The following is a 20,885-nucleotide window of genomic DNA, read 5'->3' as shown; positions in this document are numbered from 1 at the left end:
GTACCGATTGAAATATTTTGAAAAAAAAACTATTTTTTTCAAAATATTTCAATTTTTATTTTTATAGATGGGACATTTTTTGATTTCGAAATTTGAATATTATAGTCATAACTCGAAGTGCTCCTTGGTGTATTTCTAAAAAGAATCCTTTTTTCTTCGAATCTTAGCAATTAATATCCTTTCGAAACAATATTTTTTTCTTCATTGGATTGGAATTGACTGTGAATTCTTTCGATTTCTTATTCGATTTATGTATTCTTTTTTCTCAATTAAAGAAGGCAAAGGCTAACTTCCGAAGTTTAAGTCAAAAAAAATGATAAAATACAATCTAGATTTATCTAGAAGCTCTATAACTTGTAATGAAGCTTATACTTGATAGAAAAGTTATTATCATATAGAGTTGACGAAAGAGATGAAGTTAAGTTCATTAAAGACGAAAAATGAAAAAAAAAAAGCATTCCCCTTCTATATCTTACATCTATAGTCTTTTTGCCCTGATGTATCTCTTTCACATTTAAGAAAAGTCTGGAATCTTGGTTTATTAATTGGTGGAATACTAGTCAATCCGAAATTTTCTTGAATAATATTAAAGAAAAGAGTATTCTAAACAAATTCATAGAATTAGAGGAACTGTTTTTCTTAGATGACATGTTAAAGGAATGTCCGAAAACATATATACAAAACCTTCGTACTGGAATTTATAAAGAAACAATCCAATTAATAAAAACACACAATGAAGATCATATGAATACGATTTTGCACTTCTCCACAAATATAATTTGTTTCTTTATTCTAAGCGGTTATTCTATTCTTGGTAATTAAGAACTTGTTCTTATTAACTCTTTGGTTCGAGAATTTATATATAATTTAAGTGACACAATAAAAGCTTTTTCTATTCTTTTATTAACTGATTTATGTATAGGATTCCATTCAACCCATGGGTGGGAACTACTTTTTGGCTTCGTTTATAAAGATTTTGGATTTGCTCAAAATGATCAAATTATATCTGGTCTTGTGTCCACTTTTCCAGTCATTTTAGATATAATTTTAAAATATTGGATTTTCCGTTATTTAAATCGCATATCTCCATCACTTGTAGTGATTTATCATTCAATGAATGATTGACAGAAAAATCGATTTACTTCAATGAATTTCAAGTTTTTATCTAAAAAAGATAATTTTTAATTTTCCCCTCTTTAAAAAAAAGTTAAATAAAAAAGGGGTTCCCACCTTGGATAGGGAACTATGCGAGTGACCTACCTAATCTTATTGTAGAAATTTTCAGGATCAATGATTAGACCATGCAAACTAGAAATGCTTTTTCTTGTATAAAGGAAGGGATTACCCGATCCATTTCTATATCGGTCATGATATATATAATAATTCGAGCACCCTTTTCAAATGCATATCCAATTTTTGCACAGCAGGGTTATGAAAATCCCCGAGAAGCAACCGGTCGTATTGTCTGTGCCAATTGCCATTTAGCTAATAAGCCCGTGGATATTGAGGTTCCACAAGCGGTACTTCCTGATATTGTATTTGAAGCAGTTGTTCGAATTCCTTATGATATGCAAGTGAAACAAGTTCTAGCTAATGGTAAAAAGGGAACTTTGAATGTGGGGGCTGTTCTTATTTTACCGGAAGGTTTTGAATTGGCACCCCCCGATCGTATTTCGCCTGAGATTAAAGAGAAGATAGGCAATCTGTCTTTTCAAAACTATCGCCCTACAAAAAAAAATATTCTTGTAGTAGGCCCTGTTCCTGGTCAGAAATATAATGAAATCACGTTTCCTATTCTTTCCTCGGATCCCGCTAGTAAAAGAGATATTCATTTCTTAAAATATCCTATATATGTAGGCGGGAACAGGGGAAGGGGCCAGATTTATCTTGACGGGAGCAAGAGTAATAATAATGTTTATAATGCTACAGTAGCATGTATAGTCAAAAAAATCATACGAAAAGAAAAAGGGGGATACGAAATCACTATAGTAGATGCATTAGATGAGCGTGAAGTGATTGATATTATACCTCCAGGACCAGAACTTCTTGTTTCAGAATAAAAAAAAGCAAGTCTCTTTTTTTTAAGCTCCCTTTTTGTTCTTCTTGTTTATGTGATATAACATAAACAAAGTAATTCTTTTTTTTTTTCAAATGGGGAGAGATGGCTGAGTGGACTATAGCGTCAGATTGCTAATCCGTTGTACAAATTCTTGTACCGAGGGTTCGAATCCCTCTCTTTCCGTTGATAATTTGGTATTTTTTTTTGAACTTGTTTTTTTTTTATTTACTAGTTAAATATGTTAAAATAGAGAAAATCCTAAAAATATTTCAAAATTTCGCACAAGCAAGAAAACACAGAATCCACTTTTTTCTTATTCTATTCTTCACGTCCTGGATTACGTCCTGGATCGTTAGATAGGAATCCGAAGATGAAAAGAGAAACGAAAAAGATCACTACCGTATAAACAAAAAGTTTTAGAGTAAGCATTATGAAATCTCCAAGATAATTAAAAAACGACAAAGAAAGAGAATAGATTCTCTTATATTACAACATATTTTGTTTCTTTTAATACTAAGATACTAAGTTTCTAAAAAATGAAGTTTTTTTAGGATATGAGGAGAGAGATATATATATGAGTTTCGAAAATGAATTGATAGTAAGAGTAGATTATTTTATTACAAATTATCAATAATTCTTTTGACCAAAAATCCTTTTTTTCTGTAATCTAGGTATTCGATTGGTGAGGGGTTCCAATCGAATAATCGGATTAGGTTTTTTCAATTCAAAAAACGTAAATGATGAGAAGGTCCCTTTTTTTCCTATATATTGAAAAATTTCAATATTGGAATCCAGAAGTCACACTGTAAGACTTATCTGATCTTATAAATTGTTAAAATGTTCGAGTTTTAGTTTTCTGATAAATTCTGAATTTTTTTACGACATTATTCAAATTAAAAATATCATCGAAAACTTACAGCAGCTTGCCAAACAAAAGCTAAAAGAAAAAATAGTACAGGTATTACTGGCATAATATCCACAATTGGATTCAAGAAAGCGTAGGCTTCGGGCAATTTCTCCAAAAAAAAACTACTGGAATAAAGGACGGAGTGAATACAAATACAGATCCAACTAAAGATATTAAGCATAACAAACATTTTGTTCTTTAAAAAAATAAGTTATTTTTGTTTTTTTTCATTCTAATTTTCAATTTTATTGCATTATATATATAATACAATAAAAAGGAAAATAAAGAGTTATGAATAAAAGTAAAAAAATGAATCAAATAAGATAAGAATCTCGAGAATCCTTCTTTTATTTGAAATTTTCCAGTTTCAAAATATTTTTTATTCTGAAATAAAATAAATTGAAGAAATCATACTTCCTTCTATATAATATCTTAATTGAATTGTATGTAATGATCAATAAATTTAGTTTTATCCTATCTATCTATATCCATTTATAGATATAAATAGATATGTAGATACGCATATAAAATACTAGTCGCAAATTTTATATATATATATATATATATATATATATATATATATATATATATATATATATATATATATATATATATATATGAGAAAATAACGTGGGAGAATTTTAAAATGTATTATTTTGAGTTCTTCATTTATTTTGGATCCGTGATGTTGCTGCTGAATTTTAAAATTTCTGAATTTCTGAATCAAAATACCCAAACAAAATAGTTTGTAGCAAATCATCTAAAACCTTTAACAGAAATAGTTAACTCTGTTAAAATTACTGATATAAAGAGGAAGGAATATATTTTATAACAACAACGATTAGACAATTATCAAGCTTTACTTTACAGCTTCTGTGTCCTACCCATTGGAAAGTTTGAAATGATTTTTTTTTTCATAATAATAGTAATCATAAAATTAATCTATTAAAAACTACTCAAAATTATTTTTTATAAATTAAAAAGCATATACATAGACACACTCTGAACTTAAATATAAAAGTTCACCTAAAATTTCATGTTATTGGATATTAGTGATAACATTACAAAATTAAAGTTTGTCATCTAGTTTTTTTCTTATCTTTATAAAATACTAACTTTAACAATATTTTATCTTTCGAAACATATAAATGACCTTTCGGGAAACAAAAAGGTTGGCACAACCACAACCACTGTGCTACCAAACTTTTTGGCTTCTAACTTTGTGATCACTATTTTTACTGAGTGCACCTTCATTCTAACAGAAGAAAAAAACAGAGTAAAATGTTAGGTTGAGGAACTCGTTTTGAAAAGTATTTTCCAAAAAATTTAATCCAGAATGGATCCATATGTTCCAGAAATTTTGTTTTGTAAAACTCATTTTGCAATACTTCTCGTATGTTGTAGAAATCTTGTAGAAGTAATTATCTAATCCAGAAGTCACAATATTTTGAAGAGTACAACCGTTATTTAAAAAATATTAGGTGAAGTTAGTAATTTAAAAAAATTAGGTGCAATTAGTAAGTATGAGGAGAAAAACCCATCTCTTTCAATTACTAAACCATATCCATTTCATATCTCCTAGGCCTAGATAACTAAAATCTCCTTTACAGTGAATATTTTTAAGTACTTGAAACTCTTAAAAATGAACAAAATCTTAATAAAAGAACCTGCATCATTTCCAGTTTTATCGCTCAAAGATTTTCTTGATAATCAAGAATTCTAGTATCTAAGAAACATTTGTACAAAATGTAGGTATTGGATTAGTTATTCCTTCATAAAGTGAATAAATTAAAAATAATTTCCATGATTTTTTCTAAGTTGCCTGTGCTGGGAAATAAAAAATTCCATGACTTTTTTCGAAGTTGCCTGGGAAATAGCAATAGCAAACACATGTAAAAAGATCTTTGTCCTCGTATTCACTCGTAGGAAAATCTCAACAATTGAGACTTAAAATTGGCTATAAAACGAATTTCTCATTCGCAAGTGCTATTTTTAATCTCCAACTTATCATTTGTTAGTAAACATGAAAGAACGGAGAAAACGAAAAGAGGACGCGAAAATAGTTTAGAAGACATATATAGTGAAATTATATATACCCATATTTGTATATATATAAATATATATATATATATATATATATATATATATATATATATATATATATATATATATATATATATATATATATATATACACACACACGTGAACATATATACTCAGAAAATATGTATAAATCATGGGAGAGAGATCGCATAAATTCATTGTGAATTTTTCTTCGAAGAACTACTTTCATTTAAACCTTAACTAAAAATAAATTTCGGAAAAAAATGTCGTAAAATGTCAAATAGTATTTTGTAACAGTGGAGTGATTTCAGAACATCCGGAGAATGGATTAGGAGGTTAATAACTGATTAGACGACACTGCAATTTCTTTTTCCTTTTTCAAATCCTTTTTAATAAAGAAAAAAATTGTACTAATAATATTAATAAATTAAACAATACTGCAATAAAATAACTAATTTTCAACCAAACTTCCCATATATTTCTCACCTATGATTTACTCTTTTTCTTCTTTGCACTTAGGTTTTATTAGTAAAAAAAGATCGAAAAGAAGTCCATTAAACTGGTTTTTCATATACGTCTTAAGCAAATAACACACAATGTTCCAAAGTCCATAATCCCACACATAGTTAAATACCAGAACACACTTGATATACCACAGTAACAGACAACTCAAATTATCTATGTCCAGCACATATTTTGGCAGGTATAACATGTTGTCTTTATGGATTTATGGATGAGACTCTTTTTGGAGTATTCTCTCTCATAAGTGTGTAGTCCTTTATAGGTATGTGGTGATGGATACCTAGAATGATATTTGACCTTAAGGATCTAATATTAATATGAATTTCATTAAGGACATTAGATATTTTATATTTTAGTAATGATATAATTACACGAAGAAAACTTTAGATAATAGGAAGTTGAAAGAGTTCTTATATTATATTTATACAACTAATCACCCTAACCTAAGAAATTAAGGTTGATTTTTATCGATAATGTTGTGCCAAATGTTGGTTTTTTTTTGTGAAAACATATGCTTAATAGGAATCTTTTAGAAATATTGAGTATGACAAATTAAATGTTTTTGCGATGTGATTAAGAATTCATATATATTGATTGGAAGTTATTTACTTTTGTTGTGTGTACTTGGATAATATTATGATATTAGTGATATATATATATATATATATATATATATATATATATATATAAATGTGTGTGGGTGTATATATTGTAATGTGACAATTTTGAGGAAATTACCTACTTTATGAATTACTATGATTGTACACTACAAAAAAATTATCATAAGGTTTATTTATGGAGGATATAAAAACCCTCTCCAAATTAATATGATTTAAGATAGTTTCTTTGAATCCTCTTAGAGTGTGTTTGGATAGAGCATTTTAATGAAGTAATTCATTTTTTTGAAGAATTTAGATTTCTTTGTAATGAAATATTTTGTTTGGATACAAAAATTAAAAAGCATTTCAAATGCAAGCATTTTTTTGAGGGATTTCAATTAGCTAAATTAATAGAAATTCAAATGCCCTCAAAATAGATGGAATTTGAAATTCTTCTCACTCAACCTCACATTCTAGACTCTTTGGTAGGCCCGATGACACAAACGGGACCGACGATTCAGACGGGTCCGACAACCCGAATGGGCTCGATGATTCAGACAGGTCCGACGACTCAAACAGGGCCGATGACCCGAATGGGCTCGACGACCCAGACGGGTCCAACGACCCGAATGGGCTCGACAATCCAGACGGGTTCGACGACCCAAACAAACCCGACGGGCCCGACGACCTAAACGGGCACGATGAACCAAACGGGTTCGACGACCTAAATGGGCTCGATGATCCAGACGAGCCCGTCCGTCGACCCAGACGGGCCTGACGACCCAGAATGGCCCGACGACTTGGATGAAGCATACTATCCAAACAAGACCAATGATCTGACGGGCCCGAAAATCCAAACGGGTCCGACGACTCAAACGGGCCCGACGACTCGGAAGAGCCTGACGACCCGGACGGGCCCTACGACACGGACTGCCTGATGACCCAAACGGGCGCTTCCAAACCATCGAGTCCGACGACCCAGACGGGCCCGACAACCTAGACGGGTCTGACGACCTGGTCGGGCCCGACAACCCGGGCGGACCCTTCCAAACTGTCAAGCCCGACGATCCAGACGGGCCCGACGACATGGATGGTCCCAACGACACAAACAGGCCCAACGACTTGGACGAGTCAAACTATCTGGACGAGCCCGACGACCCAGACGGGCCCGACGGTTTGGAAGGCTCGTCCGAGTCGTCAGACCTGTCCAGGTCGTCGAGCCCGTCCGGGTCGTCGGATCCGTCCGTGTCGTCGGGCCCTTCTTGATCGTCAGGTTTTCAAATTTATCATGAACTCAAAACATAATTAAGCCTAACATAAATATTGTTAAAATTAAATTTTATCTCACAATAAATTCAATTTTTTTCCAAACAAGAAATTGAAATGTAAGGTATTTTAATTTCCTCATCCAAACAAATTATTTAAAAAATGAATGAAATTTAATTGCAAGCAATTCAAATGCAAAACATTTTAATTTCTAAGTATTGTTGAAATGCTCCATCCAAACACAAGGTTAGCGTTAAAATATTGGGACTTTTAACTATTTTTAAAAGAGGACCTCCGCAAATTATTTTACATTTTTTATTTCCCTTTTATCTTTTTCAGCGTTTCCCTCCAAGGATTTTACACTCTCTGCGCACTTCGGTGTCTCCCAAATTTTCAAACCCTTCATTCGTTTTCGTTTTCGATTGAACATCTCGTCATCAAATTAAGGTTCAGTTCTCGTCATCTATCGTCGGTGTTCATTCAAATCGTCTCCGTCATCGGTCGTCGTCCTATGCTCATCGTCGGCGTCGTCCTATGCTCGTCGTCGTCGTCCTGTGTTCGTCATCGTCGTCGGCCTTCAAGATACGAAGTCTGTAGTTGGATTGCCATCTCTTTTTCTTCCAAACATTGTTTTTACAAATTCACAGTGCTCGTTGTTCTTCACGGTCTTTATTCATCATCTCCTTTTTTTAGCCTGCCGTGGATCGTGCCGATGGCGTTGAAAGTAGCGGATTGGCATGGAACCTTTGGTAGTCGTGGGGCAGGCAGAATCCGAAAAGGAAATCGTTGGATACGTTGATAAAAAGACTTAAGGACGTTAGCTGATTAAGCTTATAGTTGTATGTGAGGTACTTTCTCTTGTTGTTGTCTCTAGTCCATTTTGACTATGAATTATTTAATAGTGAGTTGTTGATAAATTTATTTGGTTTAAGGTCAGGCTATCACTGTCTTGTCTTCCAAATGCATTTTAAGATTTTCCCAAATATCTGTTTGAAATGTATAATTGTTATGTTCTTTTTTTTTTGGATTTCATTAAAATACTTCCATGTCATTTTATTGTATCTGTTATGAACTGTATCCCTCATGTCCGCTAAACTATCTTTAATGTTGTAAAATGATGCTTTATTTTCCTGAGTAGCTACTGGTGTTCTTTCAACTTTCATTGGTTTAGGTCTAGATGAATAGAACTCGTGTTAAATTAGCTCATATTTATTGAAATGTCATAATCATTGCCTTGGCATTTGCCTCTCTATTCATCTGCCTTAGCCTTGTATTGTACTACAGTGTTGTTAAATAGCCATAGTAGGGCCACCATAACACTATAACATGGCATTTTTCTACCCCTCCGCTAGTGGGAATTTGTGAAGGGAGTCTTATTGTGGTGGCGCCATAGACCACAATGGCTTTCTTAGCCTCTATTACTTGTTCAACTTTTGCTAATGTTAGAAAAATTGAGATTATTGAAGTGGCATTGATCCACACATAGCTTTCTAAAGCACGATTGGTAGCCTTGGCCCTTAGGTTTTGAAGTTGAAACTAGGATACCTTCCCAATCATGTTGTCATGATTGTAGGTTTTACTAATGATCGTATATGGGTCTATAAAAGACACCAATTTTGGAAAGAAACCTTTAAACCCAACGCATAAGTTAGATGTTATATCTAAATCCTTAAGCAATTGAATTAAAGAAACTTTTTACCTGTTGAAAAAGTAAATCCCAAGCTAATTAATACAATTTAATTGAGGTTGTGGAGTGATGTAAATAGAATTTGTTTGCATATTGTCTTTAATTAATCTATTGCTGACTACTATCATTTTCTTGAGTCGGTGCACTCTTTTTTGCTTTCTCGCAATAGAGACCAACCCATCCATAGATTTGGCTTCAATTGTTTCTCTAACTTTTATGATCCTACAAATATCTTGACTTCGGTCAATGCTGCAATGAGTGGTAGAGTTTAACATATGGACTTTAAACTGCACTTCACCCATATGTTGCCATCTGTGGTGTTTAGCTACAAAACTCTTGTAGTTCTCAAATTGGCGTTCACAAGAGTGGCATATATTTCCTCTGTTGATTTTCCCTTGCTTAAGATCTTGCACTTGTTTTCTGTTAGTTTTTCAGGAGATTTAGATCTCTCGCAGCTTCTCCCTGGGTGTCCTAATCTTGAGGACTTGGAAGCTAAGGGTGTAGCCTGTAAAATTAAAGGAAAGTTTAATAGATTGCCCGAGTTGGTTAGGGCAAGCATCGATGGACATTTTCCATTGGAAATTGTTAAGGATGTTGAAGTTTTATTCATAGATTGGGTAATGCCTGTTAGATTTCTTTGTTATTACTTTCCATTTCTAAGAGAATAAGATAATATATCAATTTGTATCTCTTGCAGATATATCACCAAAACCTGGATTTTGAGTTTCAGAATTTAGTTCAACTTAAATTGACTTTGGGACTTAGGAAGGATTGGTTTGGGGTCTTGGAAGTGCTCAAGCATTGTCCAAAGCTTCAAACTCTCGTCATTTACATTTCTAATAAGGTTTGATGATTCAAATTATGATTTTTGTTGTTGTCGTTTATTTAAACATTAGTATTAATATAGTTTTATGATTGTTTTTATCAGGTTTTTTATTCATCTGATGATGAAGGCCATGAAGAAGTAGTTTGGCAATACCCACAAATTATTCCTGCATGCATTTCATTACACCTCAAAACCTGTTGTCTTGAAGGTTACAAGGGTTCTGCAGATGAGCTTCAATTTGAAAGGTATATTATGGAGAATGCAAAATATTTACAGAGCATGAAAGTTTGCCCTCATTTTAATTTTACTCATGAGGAAAAACTTGATATGATTAAAGTTTTAACCTCATGCCAGAAAATTTAAAAATTGTATAGTAAAAAATTTTCCACATCAAATACAGGTAGATTTTCTTATTTAAAATTATTTGCAAACAGAGATGTTATAATTACCTACAAATTAACTTATGTATATGTCTATTATATAACTTCTTTTTCTAATAAAACTTTGCAGGAAAAGTATTAAAAATTGAGAATTATTTATTAAATATAAATTTGTAGATAATGATATTGTAATAACCTAAGAAAATAGAATATATGTACTCTCTTTATTCTTACAATTAAAGTATTAAGTAAACTTGGTTCTATGGAGTGAATAAATATACACAAGCATGATAATAGAGTGTAATTGGAGTCCTTTTACTGTCTAAAGTATTTCCAAATACATGAGATTGATAAAATCTTTCAAAAGGCAAAATGGGACTAATAATTTATACCATATTAAATACCTAGGTACATTACTTCCAAAAGAAACTCATTCCATTGCACTCAATATACTAGCTAGCATCATCACCCTACACCATGCTCATTGGAATCGATCATTACAAAAGAGACACGACCCCACAAACAATGCAGCTATTGAAAACTTTGAGTAAACATGACCCCGATTACCTTAAAGACAGGGACACTTACATCCGATGATATGGTATGCCCATATTAGACAATGATATTGATTTATCCTTTTAGACCATTGTTTGCGGTTTAACTTTTTAATTCCCACTTTGTAGGAATTTTCTGGAGTTGTTGGGTTGAATGGAACTACAAATTTGGAGTCTGATACAAGTAGAGTGCCTGTACGAACAGTTGAAATCCTGGCTTCTTGCCATGCATTGGTATTTGTTGAGAATAAGCTGGTATGTCGCTTTGCTTGTGTGATTAAATTGAGCCTTAGTTTTTAGGCCTAGCTGTAGTATTGAACGAAATGAGTCTCCCTCTAGTGGAAAGAAAACTTGACATTTGTCACCATTGTCATATTCATTAATTTATTTAGGAGTTAGGATCTCACGCAGTGGCAAATTCACGGCAGAAGATCTTTTCCCATGTTAAACATATAGAATATATTCCGTAGTTCAATATTTTTCTCTAATTACATTTTTCTCCTCCTATAATATTATCTTTTATAGTTTATGGAATGCAAAATTTACCAAAGCAAGTTAATGAGTACTAAACTTTAAGACCATGGTTGCCTGACCCACAAGTGTTCTTTTTTGAAATAATATAAGAGGATTCTTGAAAAGTTTATGCAAAGGAATTCTTCATTTCTCTTTCTTTATCCAATTGACTTTTTTGGAGCCATTTATGTAACCCAAGTTTGCCCCTCATCTTATCATGTTTTCCCTTTTATTTGATTGATATCAGTGTAATCACTTTTTGACATTTTGTTAGAAGTTACTGTATTGGTGTCATGCTACATGCCTAAGTCAATGTTTTAGAATAAAATATAATTTTTTATTTTATTTCTAGACTTGGGAAAGGAATCTTCTCTTTTTGTTTCTGAGATTCTGTCACTCCATATTCTACTTTTTCTAGGTTATACTAATTTTCTATGCTTGAACAATGGATCTTCATGATTCTGGCTTTAGAGCTAGAAGGGCTTTGTGTGTTTGGTCCTTTTACATCTTATGTTGTTTGTTGCTATTATATTCTTATAAATGAATTCCTTAATTTCCCCAGGTTGGTGATCCTCTCGAGAAGGTTGCACTCAAAGGAATTGACTGGAGTTATAAATCTGATGACAAGGCTGTACCCAAGAGGTAAATGAATTGTTGCTGCTTACTTTTAATATCTAAATTATACTGTATTCTCTGTGCAGCTAAAACATTGTCTTTTCTAATCATGTGCAAAGTCAAATTTTATGGCTTGGAAATTAACAATATTTTGGCTCATTTAATTTTGTTGTTGCCAGTAATGATTGGCAACCTGGTTTACATTCTGTCATTCTTGTTGTTCGGGCTAGGGAATATAGTGATTAAAAAAAGCAAAGAGTTTGTTATTTCTTGGGTTTCAAATGCTTCATTCTTGTTCTTTCTTTTTCCTTATTAATATATCCATCTTGTTTGTACTTCTACAACCTTTTGTCATTTTTGTTTTATCCTGAAATGTTCTCAAATTTCAGGAGAAATGACCATCCTGTCCAAATTGTTCATCGGTACCATTTCTCATCTCACCTAAAACGAATGGCAATTATTGTTCGCATTCAGGATGATTTTTTCTCCTTTGTGAAGGTTTGTAGGTTCCTCATTGTTTGCATGCCTCAAATATTATTGATTTTAGTTGCCTATTGGGTATTATATTACTTTGGCTTATAGTCAATGAAACCATGACTTGGGCATTTATACTCTCCAAGTAAAATGCTCTGTAGTATCTTTTATTTTCGATTGTTATGAAATGGTCAATAAAGTCTGAGTTGGGGAAATGGAAAATTGATTGGAAAAATGCCAGGTGTAAGAATTAATAACGTCCAAAAAGCATATTGTTTTCGTTTTCAATGTTTTGAATAACATTTGCAATTTAAAAGCTTTCATTTTAAGATTTGTGTTTTAAGTTTAAATCTTCTGGTAGGTTTTTCCTTGTATGATTAAGGCCTGTCTTAGTTGTATTAATAAGGGATGTCTCTCGTAAGAGGTGTCAGGGCTAATATTGACAATCTGTCTAAAGCTTAAATGGTGAAGAATAGTTTTCTATTGAATTCTCTCTTTATTACTCCCTCTATATAAAAATGTTATTATAAATGATAATTTCTATTAAAATTTTTATAGTATAATCCTCAAATTGAGGAGGGTATTAACCCCCACAAAAAAAATGAAAAATAGGAATTTTGGAATCAAATAGGTTTATGGAAATAAAGGAGGTTTTAAACCTCCACAAAATAATAGTCATGAATAGAAGAGGTTATAACCCTCCATTAAAAAACTTCCACAATATAAACCTGGTACCAGGGGTTATAGAAAATTTCCACAAATAACTTGTGGGGAACCTATCTGTGGAGGTTTGAAAAACTCCTGCAAATTATTTTGTGGAGAGTAAAACCCCCGCTAAACGAAATTAAAACCTCCGCAATTTAGCTTATTTTTTGTAGTGGTAGTTGATATGTGAGCATATAAAATTACAAGTGACACTAAAATTAACTATGTAGAGTTAGATAGAAGTATATATATTTTTAACTGTTCATAAAATTTTATGAATAAATGAACTATATTTTCAACTATAATATAGTGTATATGGTATATTATTATCTTTATTATCGAGTAGAATTGTTAGAATAGATGGAGTGTTACAATTATAGTTGAAAAATAATAAGAGAGAGAATTTTCCTAAAAGTCACCACTTAGAGTTTTTTTCTTTTCTTTTCTTTTGCAAAAGTTTTCAAGCAACTTTGTTTCAATTTTTTAATTTATGAATTTGTATTTTCTTATTTGCTTTTTAATTTAAGCTTCATAATGTCATTTGTAGACGAATCTGCATCTGATAATCATTCATATTTCACTGGCTTTTAACTCTTTTCTCACCACAATACCCACGATTTTATCTATAAAGTGGATTTTTTTACCAAATGAAACACTAATTAAAAGTCCGGTAAGGTTCAAGGTGTTATAATATTATTATTATTATTTAATTCATTTTTGTTTTATTGAATTCTTACAAAACATTAATGGTAGTTTATTAAGCTTAATGATGATTAAACAATTATATGTAATTCTATCATGCTAATGATTTTTTTTTTTGTTAAAATAACAGGCGTTAAAAATCTTTCAAAAATTGATTCGTCCCTTTTAAATTGATCTATTGTTTCAAATACTTATATTGATTAAAGTATTATTGTTCATGTTTGAAAAAAAAAATATTAAGTTTTAAATAATCCGTCTAAATATAATTCAAAAACTAAATGATATTAATGCAAGAATATTAGAAGACATTCATATAAAGCAAAAACAAATAACATCAATGCAACAACTATCACATTTTAAGAACTTTTTTTATACGGTTGACTACATACATAATTATACTTTATTAATCTCCATAAATTACTTGTCATTGTTAATTTGAAAGAAAACAAATTCAATATTCTATAAGTTTAGAATGCATGGCGTTCTGCACAATTACTCAATTATATTCTTCTTTTTCTGACTAAATAATAATTTTGTAGGCATCGTTGTTTTAAGATAAACTCAGATTTGAACTGAATATATTTAATTGATTTGATTAAGTTTCTGAGCTCACTAATCACATGGCTAATGACGAGTTATACTGGTCAATTTCTTAGTGTTGTTTTTTTTAATATTCTAAATAAAATAAGTACATTTTTTATATTTTTATTTGATACGGTTACTTTAAAAGTAAACAACTATTTTTTTTAATCTTTTCCAGTTTGGTTAAACTTGAAATGAATAAATATTTTTGAAACATGAAAATTTTGAGTCAGTAATTAAGTAAACATAAAGCTCGATCACATTCACACAACCACATTCGAAGACCGCTACAACAGAAAAGAATTTCAAACAGCAACACTCCATCATCGATTCTCATGTCAGCATCTCAATATATCACCAATTCAATTAAAAAAACGCACTTTCTTCTTCTTTTTCTTCTTCTTCGGTCACGTGCATGGAACCTCCGCCCCGGAACTGCTGCACGTGCTGCCTCGGCACCCTCTTCTCTCTGGGTTTCTCGGCGCTCTTCCTATGGCTCAGTCTCCGTACGGAACCACCCAAATGCTCCCTCCAATCTCTCTCTCTCCTTGCCCAGAACGACACCGTCATCTTCCAACTTTCCCTTCAAAACGACAACAAGGACAAGGGCGTCAAATACCGCGACGTTCTCGTTACCTTTGCGCTCTTCCTCGACAACACCACCACGCGCCCTCTGGCCAACGCCACGCTCCTCCCATTCTACCAGGGTCGCGGAAAAACCGCGCGCAAGTGGGGTTCCGCCGTGGCGCCGCGCTTAGCCCGATTCAACCGCACGGCGGCGGTGAAGAACGGGAATGTGTTCCTGCACGTGGAGTTCGCGACTAGGGTGAAGTACAAGGTGTGGCTGTCGTTTTACGTTAAACGGCACCGTTTGGTCGGAGGGGCTAATGTTGAGGTTAATGCTAGCTCCGGGGAGAAGGTGGAGCCTAAAGCGATTAGGCTCCGAGACGTCCCTCCAAGGCTCGGGTCCCGAGCTGCGGTGGTTCGGAGTTCGTATGTGGCGGTTGTTGGAGTTATTGTCACTGTTTTTTTTCTCACATGAGTTGACCATTGACCATTGAGTGGAATTTGTTTAATTATAATTGGTAATTTATTTTCTTTGTGTTGAATTGTTTTGATGCTGAGATGGTGGGTAAAGAAGTTCATGCAACCGTATATGTTGGTCATTATTGATCGGACATTTTTTAGTATCTTTTGTTATTGATTTATAAGAGAAAAAGAAACACCAGATATGTTCAATTTTTTTATTAATTCACACATTTTAACTTGATAAATACTAATTAATACTAACCCTACTTAAAAATTTTAGAAATGAATTTTTAATTGAAATATTTCTCTTAACTTTTTAATGAGTGTTAAATATCATATGTCGCAATATTAGGGAAGAAAAATAGCTCATTCGTTTGAAATATTATTTGTGTTAGTGCATCATGTTTTCAAGTTTTTTTTTTAACTATTAAAATTACATTTTTTTCAGGCATGCTTTCGTAAAGAAGACAAGAAAGTAAATGTAACAACAAAAAGAAATTACAAAAATAGATTTTATAAAAATAAAAAAAAACAGATATTTATTTTTCTTAGTCAATAGCAAACTTAAAGAAAAAGAAAAGACGTCATGATAAATAAAGTTGTCGGCTAATAACGAAAACAGCATCAAGTTTTGATTTTAGAGAAATAGAGAAATAATATTTTGACATTTTTCAATTATTTGACAATTCACTTTTAAAAATAATTGATTATTAGAAAAATATATTTTTATATGTACCGGACCTGGTCAACTTAACCATATAAATGACAACCCTCACATATATGCCGGAAACAACCCAAGTACACGACTTGGGCTGGCATAGACCTAAACTCGTAACTGAACGAAGGCTAGACTAACAACAAAACGACCAACCTAGGACAGTGTGCGACCAAGGACAACATCCGACAAGTTGAGAAGTAAACGGATCAGACCGCTCTTAAAGACTTAGTAAAATGGAAGCCCCTGCGTTCAATAGGTCTTAAGGGCCTGGGTTAGGGCCCAGGCCCACTCATAGCCCAGGCTAGAGCCCAAGCCAAGGCCCGACCCATGGGATAATCAGACATAATTAGTACTCTATAAATACGCGTGGACCCCAGTAATTAAAGGTACGTATTCATTAATCACAGATTTGACCTTTTTGAGAGTTTTGACTCACTTGAGCTTTGGAGTCCCTTCTGTAAGTAACCCCTTCTGGGTCCAAACCGACATGTACCAACCAGGAAGAGGCTAACTGAGGAGATAGCGGACTACATGGTAAGGTGACGCTTGTGCCTTACTCATCTTATTTGTTCTCTACAGGAACAAGTAATATGTATCGAAGATGGATGAATGAGCATCGCATCAGTGAAGAGTATGAAAAGGGGATTTATGAGTTTTTGCAATATGCTCAAGAACAACAATCTCGTTTAATGGACATATTTTTGTCCTTGTGTTTGTTGTCTTAATCAAATATGTCACGACTTGGGCACAATGCGTGATCATTTATTCATCTTCGGTATAATGATGAGTTATACACTTTGAACTTGACATAGAGAAGTATTAGACAAGCCTACAACGTCAAGAGGAACAAATTATGTAGACCAATGGATGAATGATCATTTAGAAGACATGGTACGTGATATTGGGGAAGAAAATTTTGGATAAGCTCATTTATTTGATTCTCTTAAGTCTGATTCAGAGGAAGAGTTGTACCCAGGATGCGCCAAGTTTACACGACTGTCGGCAACTTTGAAATTCTTTGGTTTAAAAGCAAGGAATGGATGGACAGATCAAAGTTTCATAGAATTGTTAGAGTTGCTAAAGGAGATGCTTCTAGAAAATAACACATTACCTATCAGTAATTTTGAGGCAAAGAAAATTTTATGTCCAATGTGTTTGGAATATCAAAAGATACATGCATGCCCCAATGATTGTGTTTTATACAATGATGAAGGATTACCTTGTTCCTTTTTAAGATTATTGAATATGGTGCGAGTTGATTAAGAAAGCTAAGTGAAATCCCCACTGGACATTAAGATAGCAAGTTATCTAGATGTGAAGGTTCCTTTCACAAAGCTAAAGAGAAGAAGATGATGGATGGATTTAAAACAAAAAGGAAATGGAAAGCACATAAACCATAGAAAACCAAGAACAACTAAAGGAAGAAGAAAACATAAAATGGATAGGAAAGAAATGGTAAAAATGTGAGAAGCACGCCACTACAAGGCTAGGCTAGAAGCCATGGCAACCTTGAAGATGAGTGGATGTGTGCCGCCACTTGCTATGCAAGATAAGGCTTAAAAGTATTCACTCCCTAGGGAGGAAACTCTCACAAATGGTTGAGACACAAGAGTGTTTTTACTTCAAAATGTTCAACCCTTTTACATGTCTGGGAGCACCCCTTATATAGAAGAGTTTAGGGGCCTCTAAGCAAATAAAAGATACCTAAGGATGTCTCTACAAAAACCTAACCCTAGCTTCTAGAAACTAGGTCAAATAAGGTTACAAAAATGAGAGACAAAAGAGCCAACTATGGTGTGTGCAAGGCTAATTTCGTTCTAGCACAAAAGGAGACAAAGAATGTGTCTCATATGTCTCCAAAAAGTGGTCAAAGTGTGCTAAAAACAAAGGAGACCAAAAGTACATAGGTACACTTGTTTTATGCCTTTTACGTTATGCTTTATGCCTTTGCTTTACTCTCTCCTCCATGTCATTTATGCTCCCCAATCACCATGCGCCACCTAGCGTTGCTTTCTTACTCCTAATTAACCTACAAAGCAAATAAACATAGATTAACGTGTTGGCTTAAGTCAAGTTAACTATAGTCAACAAGTCAAACCTAGTCAAAGGTCAACAAGTCAACTAAAGTTGATTCAACTAAGTCAACTTGCGGAATAAAAAATAACAAACACAAATGAAAGGGATCAAGGATTAGTGAACTTCCTTTCTAAACATGCTTAGTCTTCTTAAGCATGTGCCTCCATCCTTGGTTGGGGTCAATCCTTCATCATACAGAGACGAGTTTGATTCACTGAAGGTGTGTCCAACATGTGGTTTATCGCAAATTAAAAAGAAAATTGATGGAAATGATGATGAAGACAAAGATGGTCCACCTGCTAACGTGATGTGGTATCTGCTTATGATACCTAGATTCAAACAATTATTTTCCATTAAAAAAGATGCAAAAAACTTGAAATGGCACGTTGATGGAAGAAAGTGTGATAATCTGCTTCGACACCCAGCTGATTCTCCATAATGGAAGAAGATTGATGAAACATTTCCAGACTTTGGTGCAGAGCCAAGAAACTTAAGACTTGAACTCGCTGTAGATGATATGAATCCTTATGGGAACTTAAGTAGCAAACATAGTTCATGGCCAATTTTGTTGATGATTTACAATCTATCTCCTTTGTTGTGTATGAAGAGAAAATATATGATGTTGTTTATGATGATATCGGGTCCCAGACAATCTGGAAATGACATTGATGTGTACCTAAATCCATTGATTGATGATTTGAAACTGCTGTGGGAAGAAGGCATTGGTGTGTACGATTCATATTGTCAAGAAACTTTTTGTTTTCGTGTAATGTTGTTTTGCACCATAAATGATTTTCCAGCATATGGAAACTTGAGCGGTTACTGTGTTAAAGGTCATTTCGCATGTCCTATTTGTGAAGAAAACACGAGTTATATTCAATTGGAACACGGTCAAAAAACTATGTATACAAAACATCGAAAATTCCTTCCTCGAAATCATCCTTACCGTAGAATGAAAAAAAGAATTTAATAGAAGTCCTGAGGATGAAGTTGTGATAAGACCTTGCAATGGTGAATAAGTATTCAACTAGGTGAAAAACATTGATATTGTGTTCGACAAACATTAAAATAAGAAGACCACAAAGAAAAACATTTGGAAGAAACGATTAGTCTTCTTTAATCTTCCATATTAGTGTAAACTTGAGGTTCGACATTGTAGAGACGTGATGCACGTTGAAAAAAATGTATGTGATAGTGTCATCGGGACTTTAATAAATGTAAAAGGAAAGACCAAAGATGGAGTAAAAGCACAACAAGATTTGGCTGACATGGGCATCCATTATGAGTTACATCCAAATCAATTGGAAGACGTACCTACCTGCCCCAAGCCTATCACATTTTTTCTAGAACAGAGAAACAAAATTTTTGTCAATGTTTAAGAAGTGTGAAGGTCCCCTAAGGTTACTCTTCAAATATTAGTAGTCTTGTTTCTGTGGAAGATTTAAAGTTAGTTGGTTTAAAGTCCCATGATTGTCATGTGCTGATGCAAAAACTATTACCAATAGTTATTCGAGCCATCTTACCTCCTTTTGTTAGAGGCATTCTAGCATGTTTATGTATGTTCTTTAATGCAATATGCAATAAAGTTATTGACCTTCGAGTGTTAGATGATTTGGAAAATGAGTCCATTAGACTATTGTATCAATTGGAAATGTATTTTCCACCCTCATTTTCCGATATCATGGTTCATTTGATAGTTCATCTACTTAGGGTAATTCGATTATGTGGACCGGTTTTCTTGAGATGGATGTACCCAGTTGAGAGATACATGAAAATCTTAAAGGGATATGTCAAGAATCAATATCAATCGAAAGCTTCAATTATAAAGCGATACATTGCAGAAGAAGCCATTGAATTTTGCTCAAGTTATATGCCAAGTTGTGAACCAATTGGAGTTCCTAAGAGTAGACATTAAGGTAAATGTGAAGGCAAGGGTGTTCAAGAAGTGAAGATTGAAAGTGTTAGTAGAAAAGAAGTTAATCAAGCCCATTTGTGCACCTTAAACAATATAGTAGAAGTGATTCCTTACATTTTAGAACACATTGATGAAATGAAGTCTGCACACCCACGTATTGATCCTCGATCGGGTGATCGCAATGGCCTAGGGAAAAAGATTATCGTAGCTATATTGGGATGTTGGCCAAAACGAAAATCCCTATTGTGATTGCTTTGTGGAATGACGTCGCAGAGGTTGACAAGAACCTCCTATGGCAGGATGTTCTGGTATGCTTACTTAAAACAACTATATTGTTTATTATCTTACTTAACACATAACATATTTGTTGTTTTGAACAACAAAATTTTGAGATGGTTCCGAACATTAAATGAATTAGGAAGAAGGTGTTATCTCACATAGGCACCAGATGAGGGACTTCAAGGCAATGCTCATACGTCTATACGTGTTCAGAGGCAGACAACATTACACTCCTTGAATCAAGTACTCATTCTTTTAGGACGATTGGATGCATTTTTGTACGTGTAGAGAATCCGAGGATTGGATGCATTTTCGTACATGTAGAGAATCCGAGGATTGGTAGGTTTGTTTCTGAAATTTGTTTATAGTGACACTAGTCACACATTTTTGAATTAAAGTTATTAAATAATGTT

The 20,885-nt window shown here is 33.2% G+C and overlaps 2 protein-coding genes across 2 annotated transcripts; both read left to right on the top strand.

Annotated features, from left to right (window-relative positions):
• The first annotated feature begins 8,284 nt into the window (after nt 1-8,284).
• LOC114168979 (F-box/FBD/LRR-repeat protein At4g26340-like) lies at nt 8,285-12,871 on the top strand. The gene is made up of 7 exons (XM_028053984.1): nt 8,285-9,721; nt 9,802-9,948; nt 10,033-10,175; nt 10,719-10,911; nt 10,994-11,119; nt 11,940-12,019; nt 12,382-12,871. Exons 1-4 carry the CDS (start codon nt 9,380-9,382, stop codon nt 10,768-10,770), a joined length of 684 nt encoding a protein of 227 aa, XP_027909785.1. The 5' UTR covers nt 8,285-9,379; the 3' UTR covers nt 10,771-10,911; nt 10,994-11,119; nt 11,940-12,019; nt 12,382-12,871.
• A 1,877-nt stretch (nt 12,872-14,748) lies between these two features.
• Nucleotides 14,749-15,673, top strand: LOC114170673 (protein NDR1-like). Its single transcript, XM_028056199.1, has one exon. It carries the CDS (start codon nt 14,871-14,873, stop codon nt 15,495-15,497), a length of 627 nt encoding a protein of 208 aa, XP_027912000.1. The 5' UTR covers nt 14,749-14,870; the 3' UTR covers nt 15,498-15,673.
• The last annotated feature ends 5,212 nt before the right edge of the window (nt 15,674-20,885 follow it).

This window comes from Vigna unguiculata, chromosome 11 (genome assembly GCF_004118075.2).
Source record: "Vigna unguiculata cultivar IT97K-499-35 chromosome 11, ASM411807v1, whole genome shotgun sequence".
Taxonomy (NCBI): Eukaryota; Viridiplantae; Streptophyta; class Magnoliopsida; order Fabales; family Fabaceae; genus Vigna; species Vigna unguiculata.
The sequence above is the reverse complement of the archived record's forward strand: the minus strand, read 5'-3'. Positions and strand labels throughout refer to the sequence as shown.

What these genes read in the sequence shown, in the direction of transcription:
- LOC114168979 (XM_028053984.1), top strand. Translation starts at nt 9,380, where the DNA reads ATGGACTTTAAACTGCACTTCACCCATATGTTGCCATCTGTGGTGTTT. An exon ending in TCATTTACATTTCTAATAAG is followed by an intron (nt 9,949 to 10,032) that starts GTTTGATGATTC and finishes TGTTTTTATCAG; the next exon opens with GTTTTTTATTCATCTGATGA. An exon ending in GATGAGCTTCAATTTGAAAG is followed by an intron (nt 10,176 to 10,718) that starts GTATATTATGGA and finishes TTAAATACCTAG; the next exon opens with GTACATTACTTCCAAAAGAA.
- LOC114170673 (XM_028056199.1), top strand. Translation starts at nt 14,871, where the DNA reads ATGGAACCTCCGCCCCGGAACTGCTGCACGTGCTGCCTCGGCACCCTC.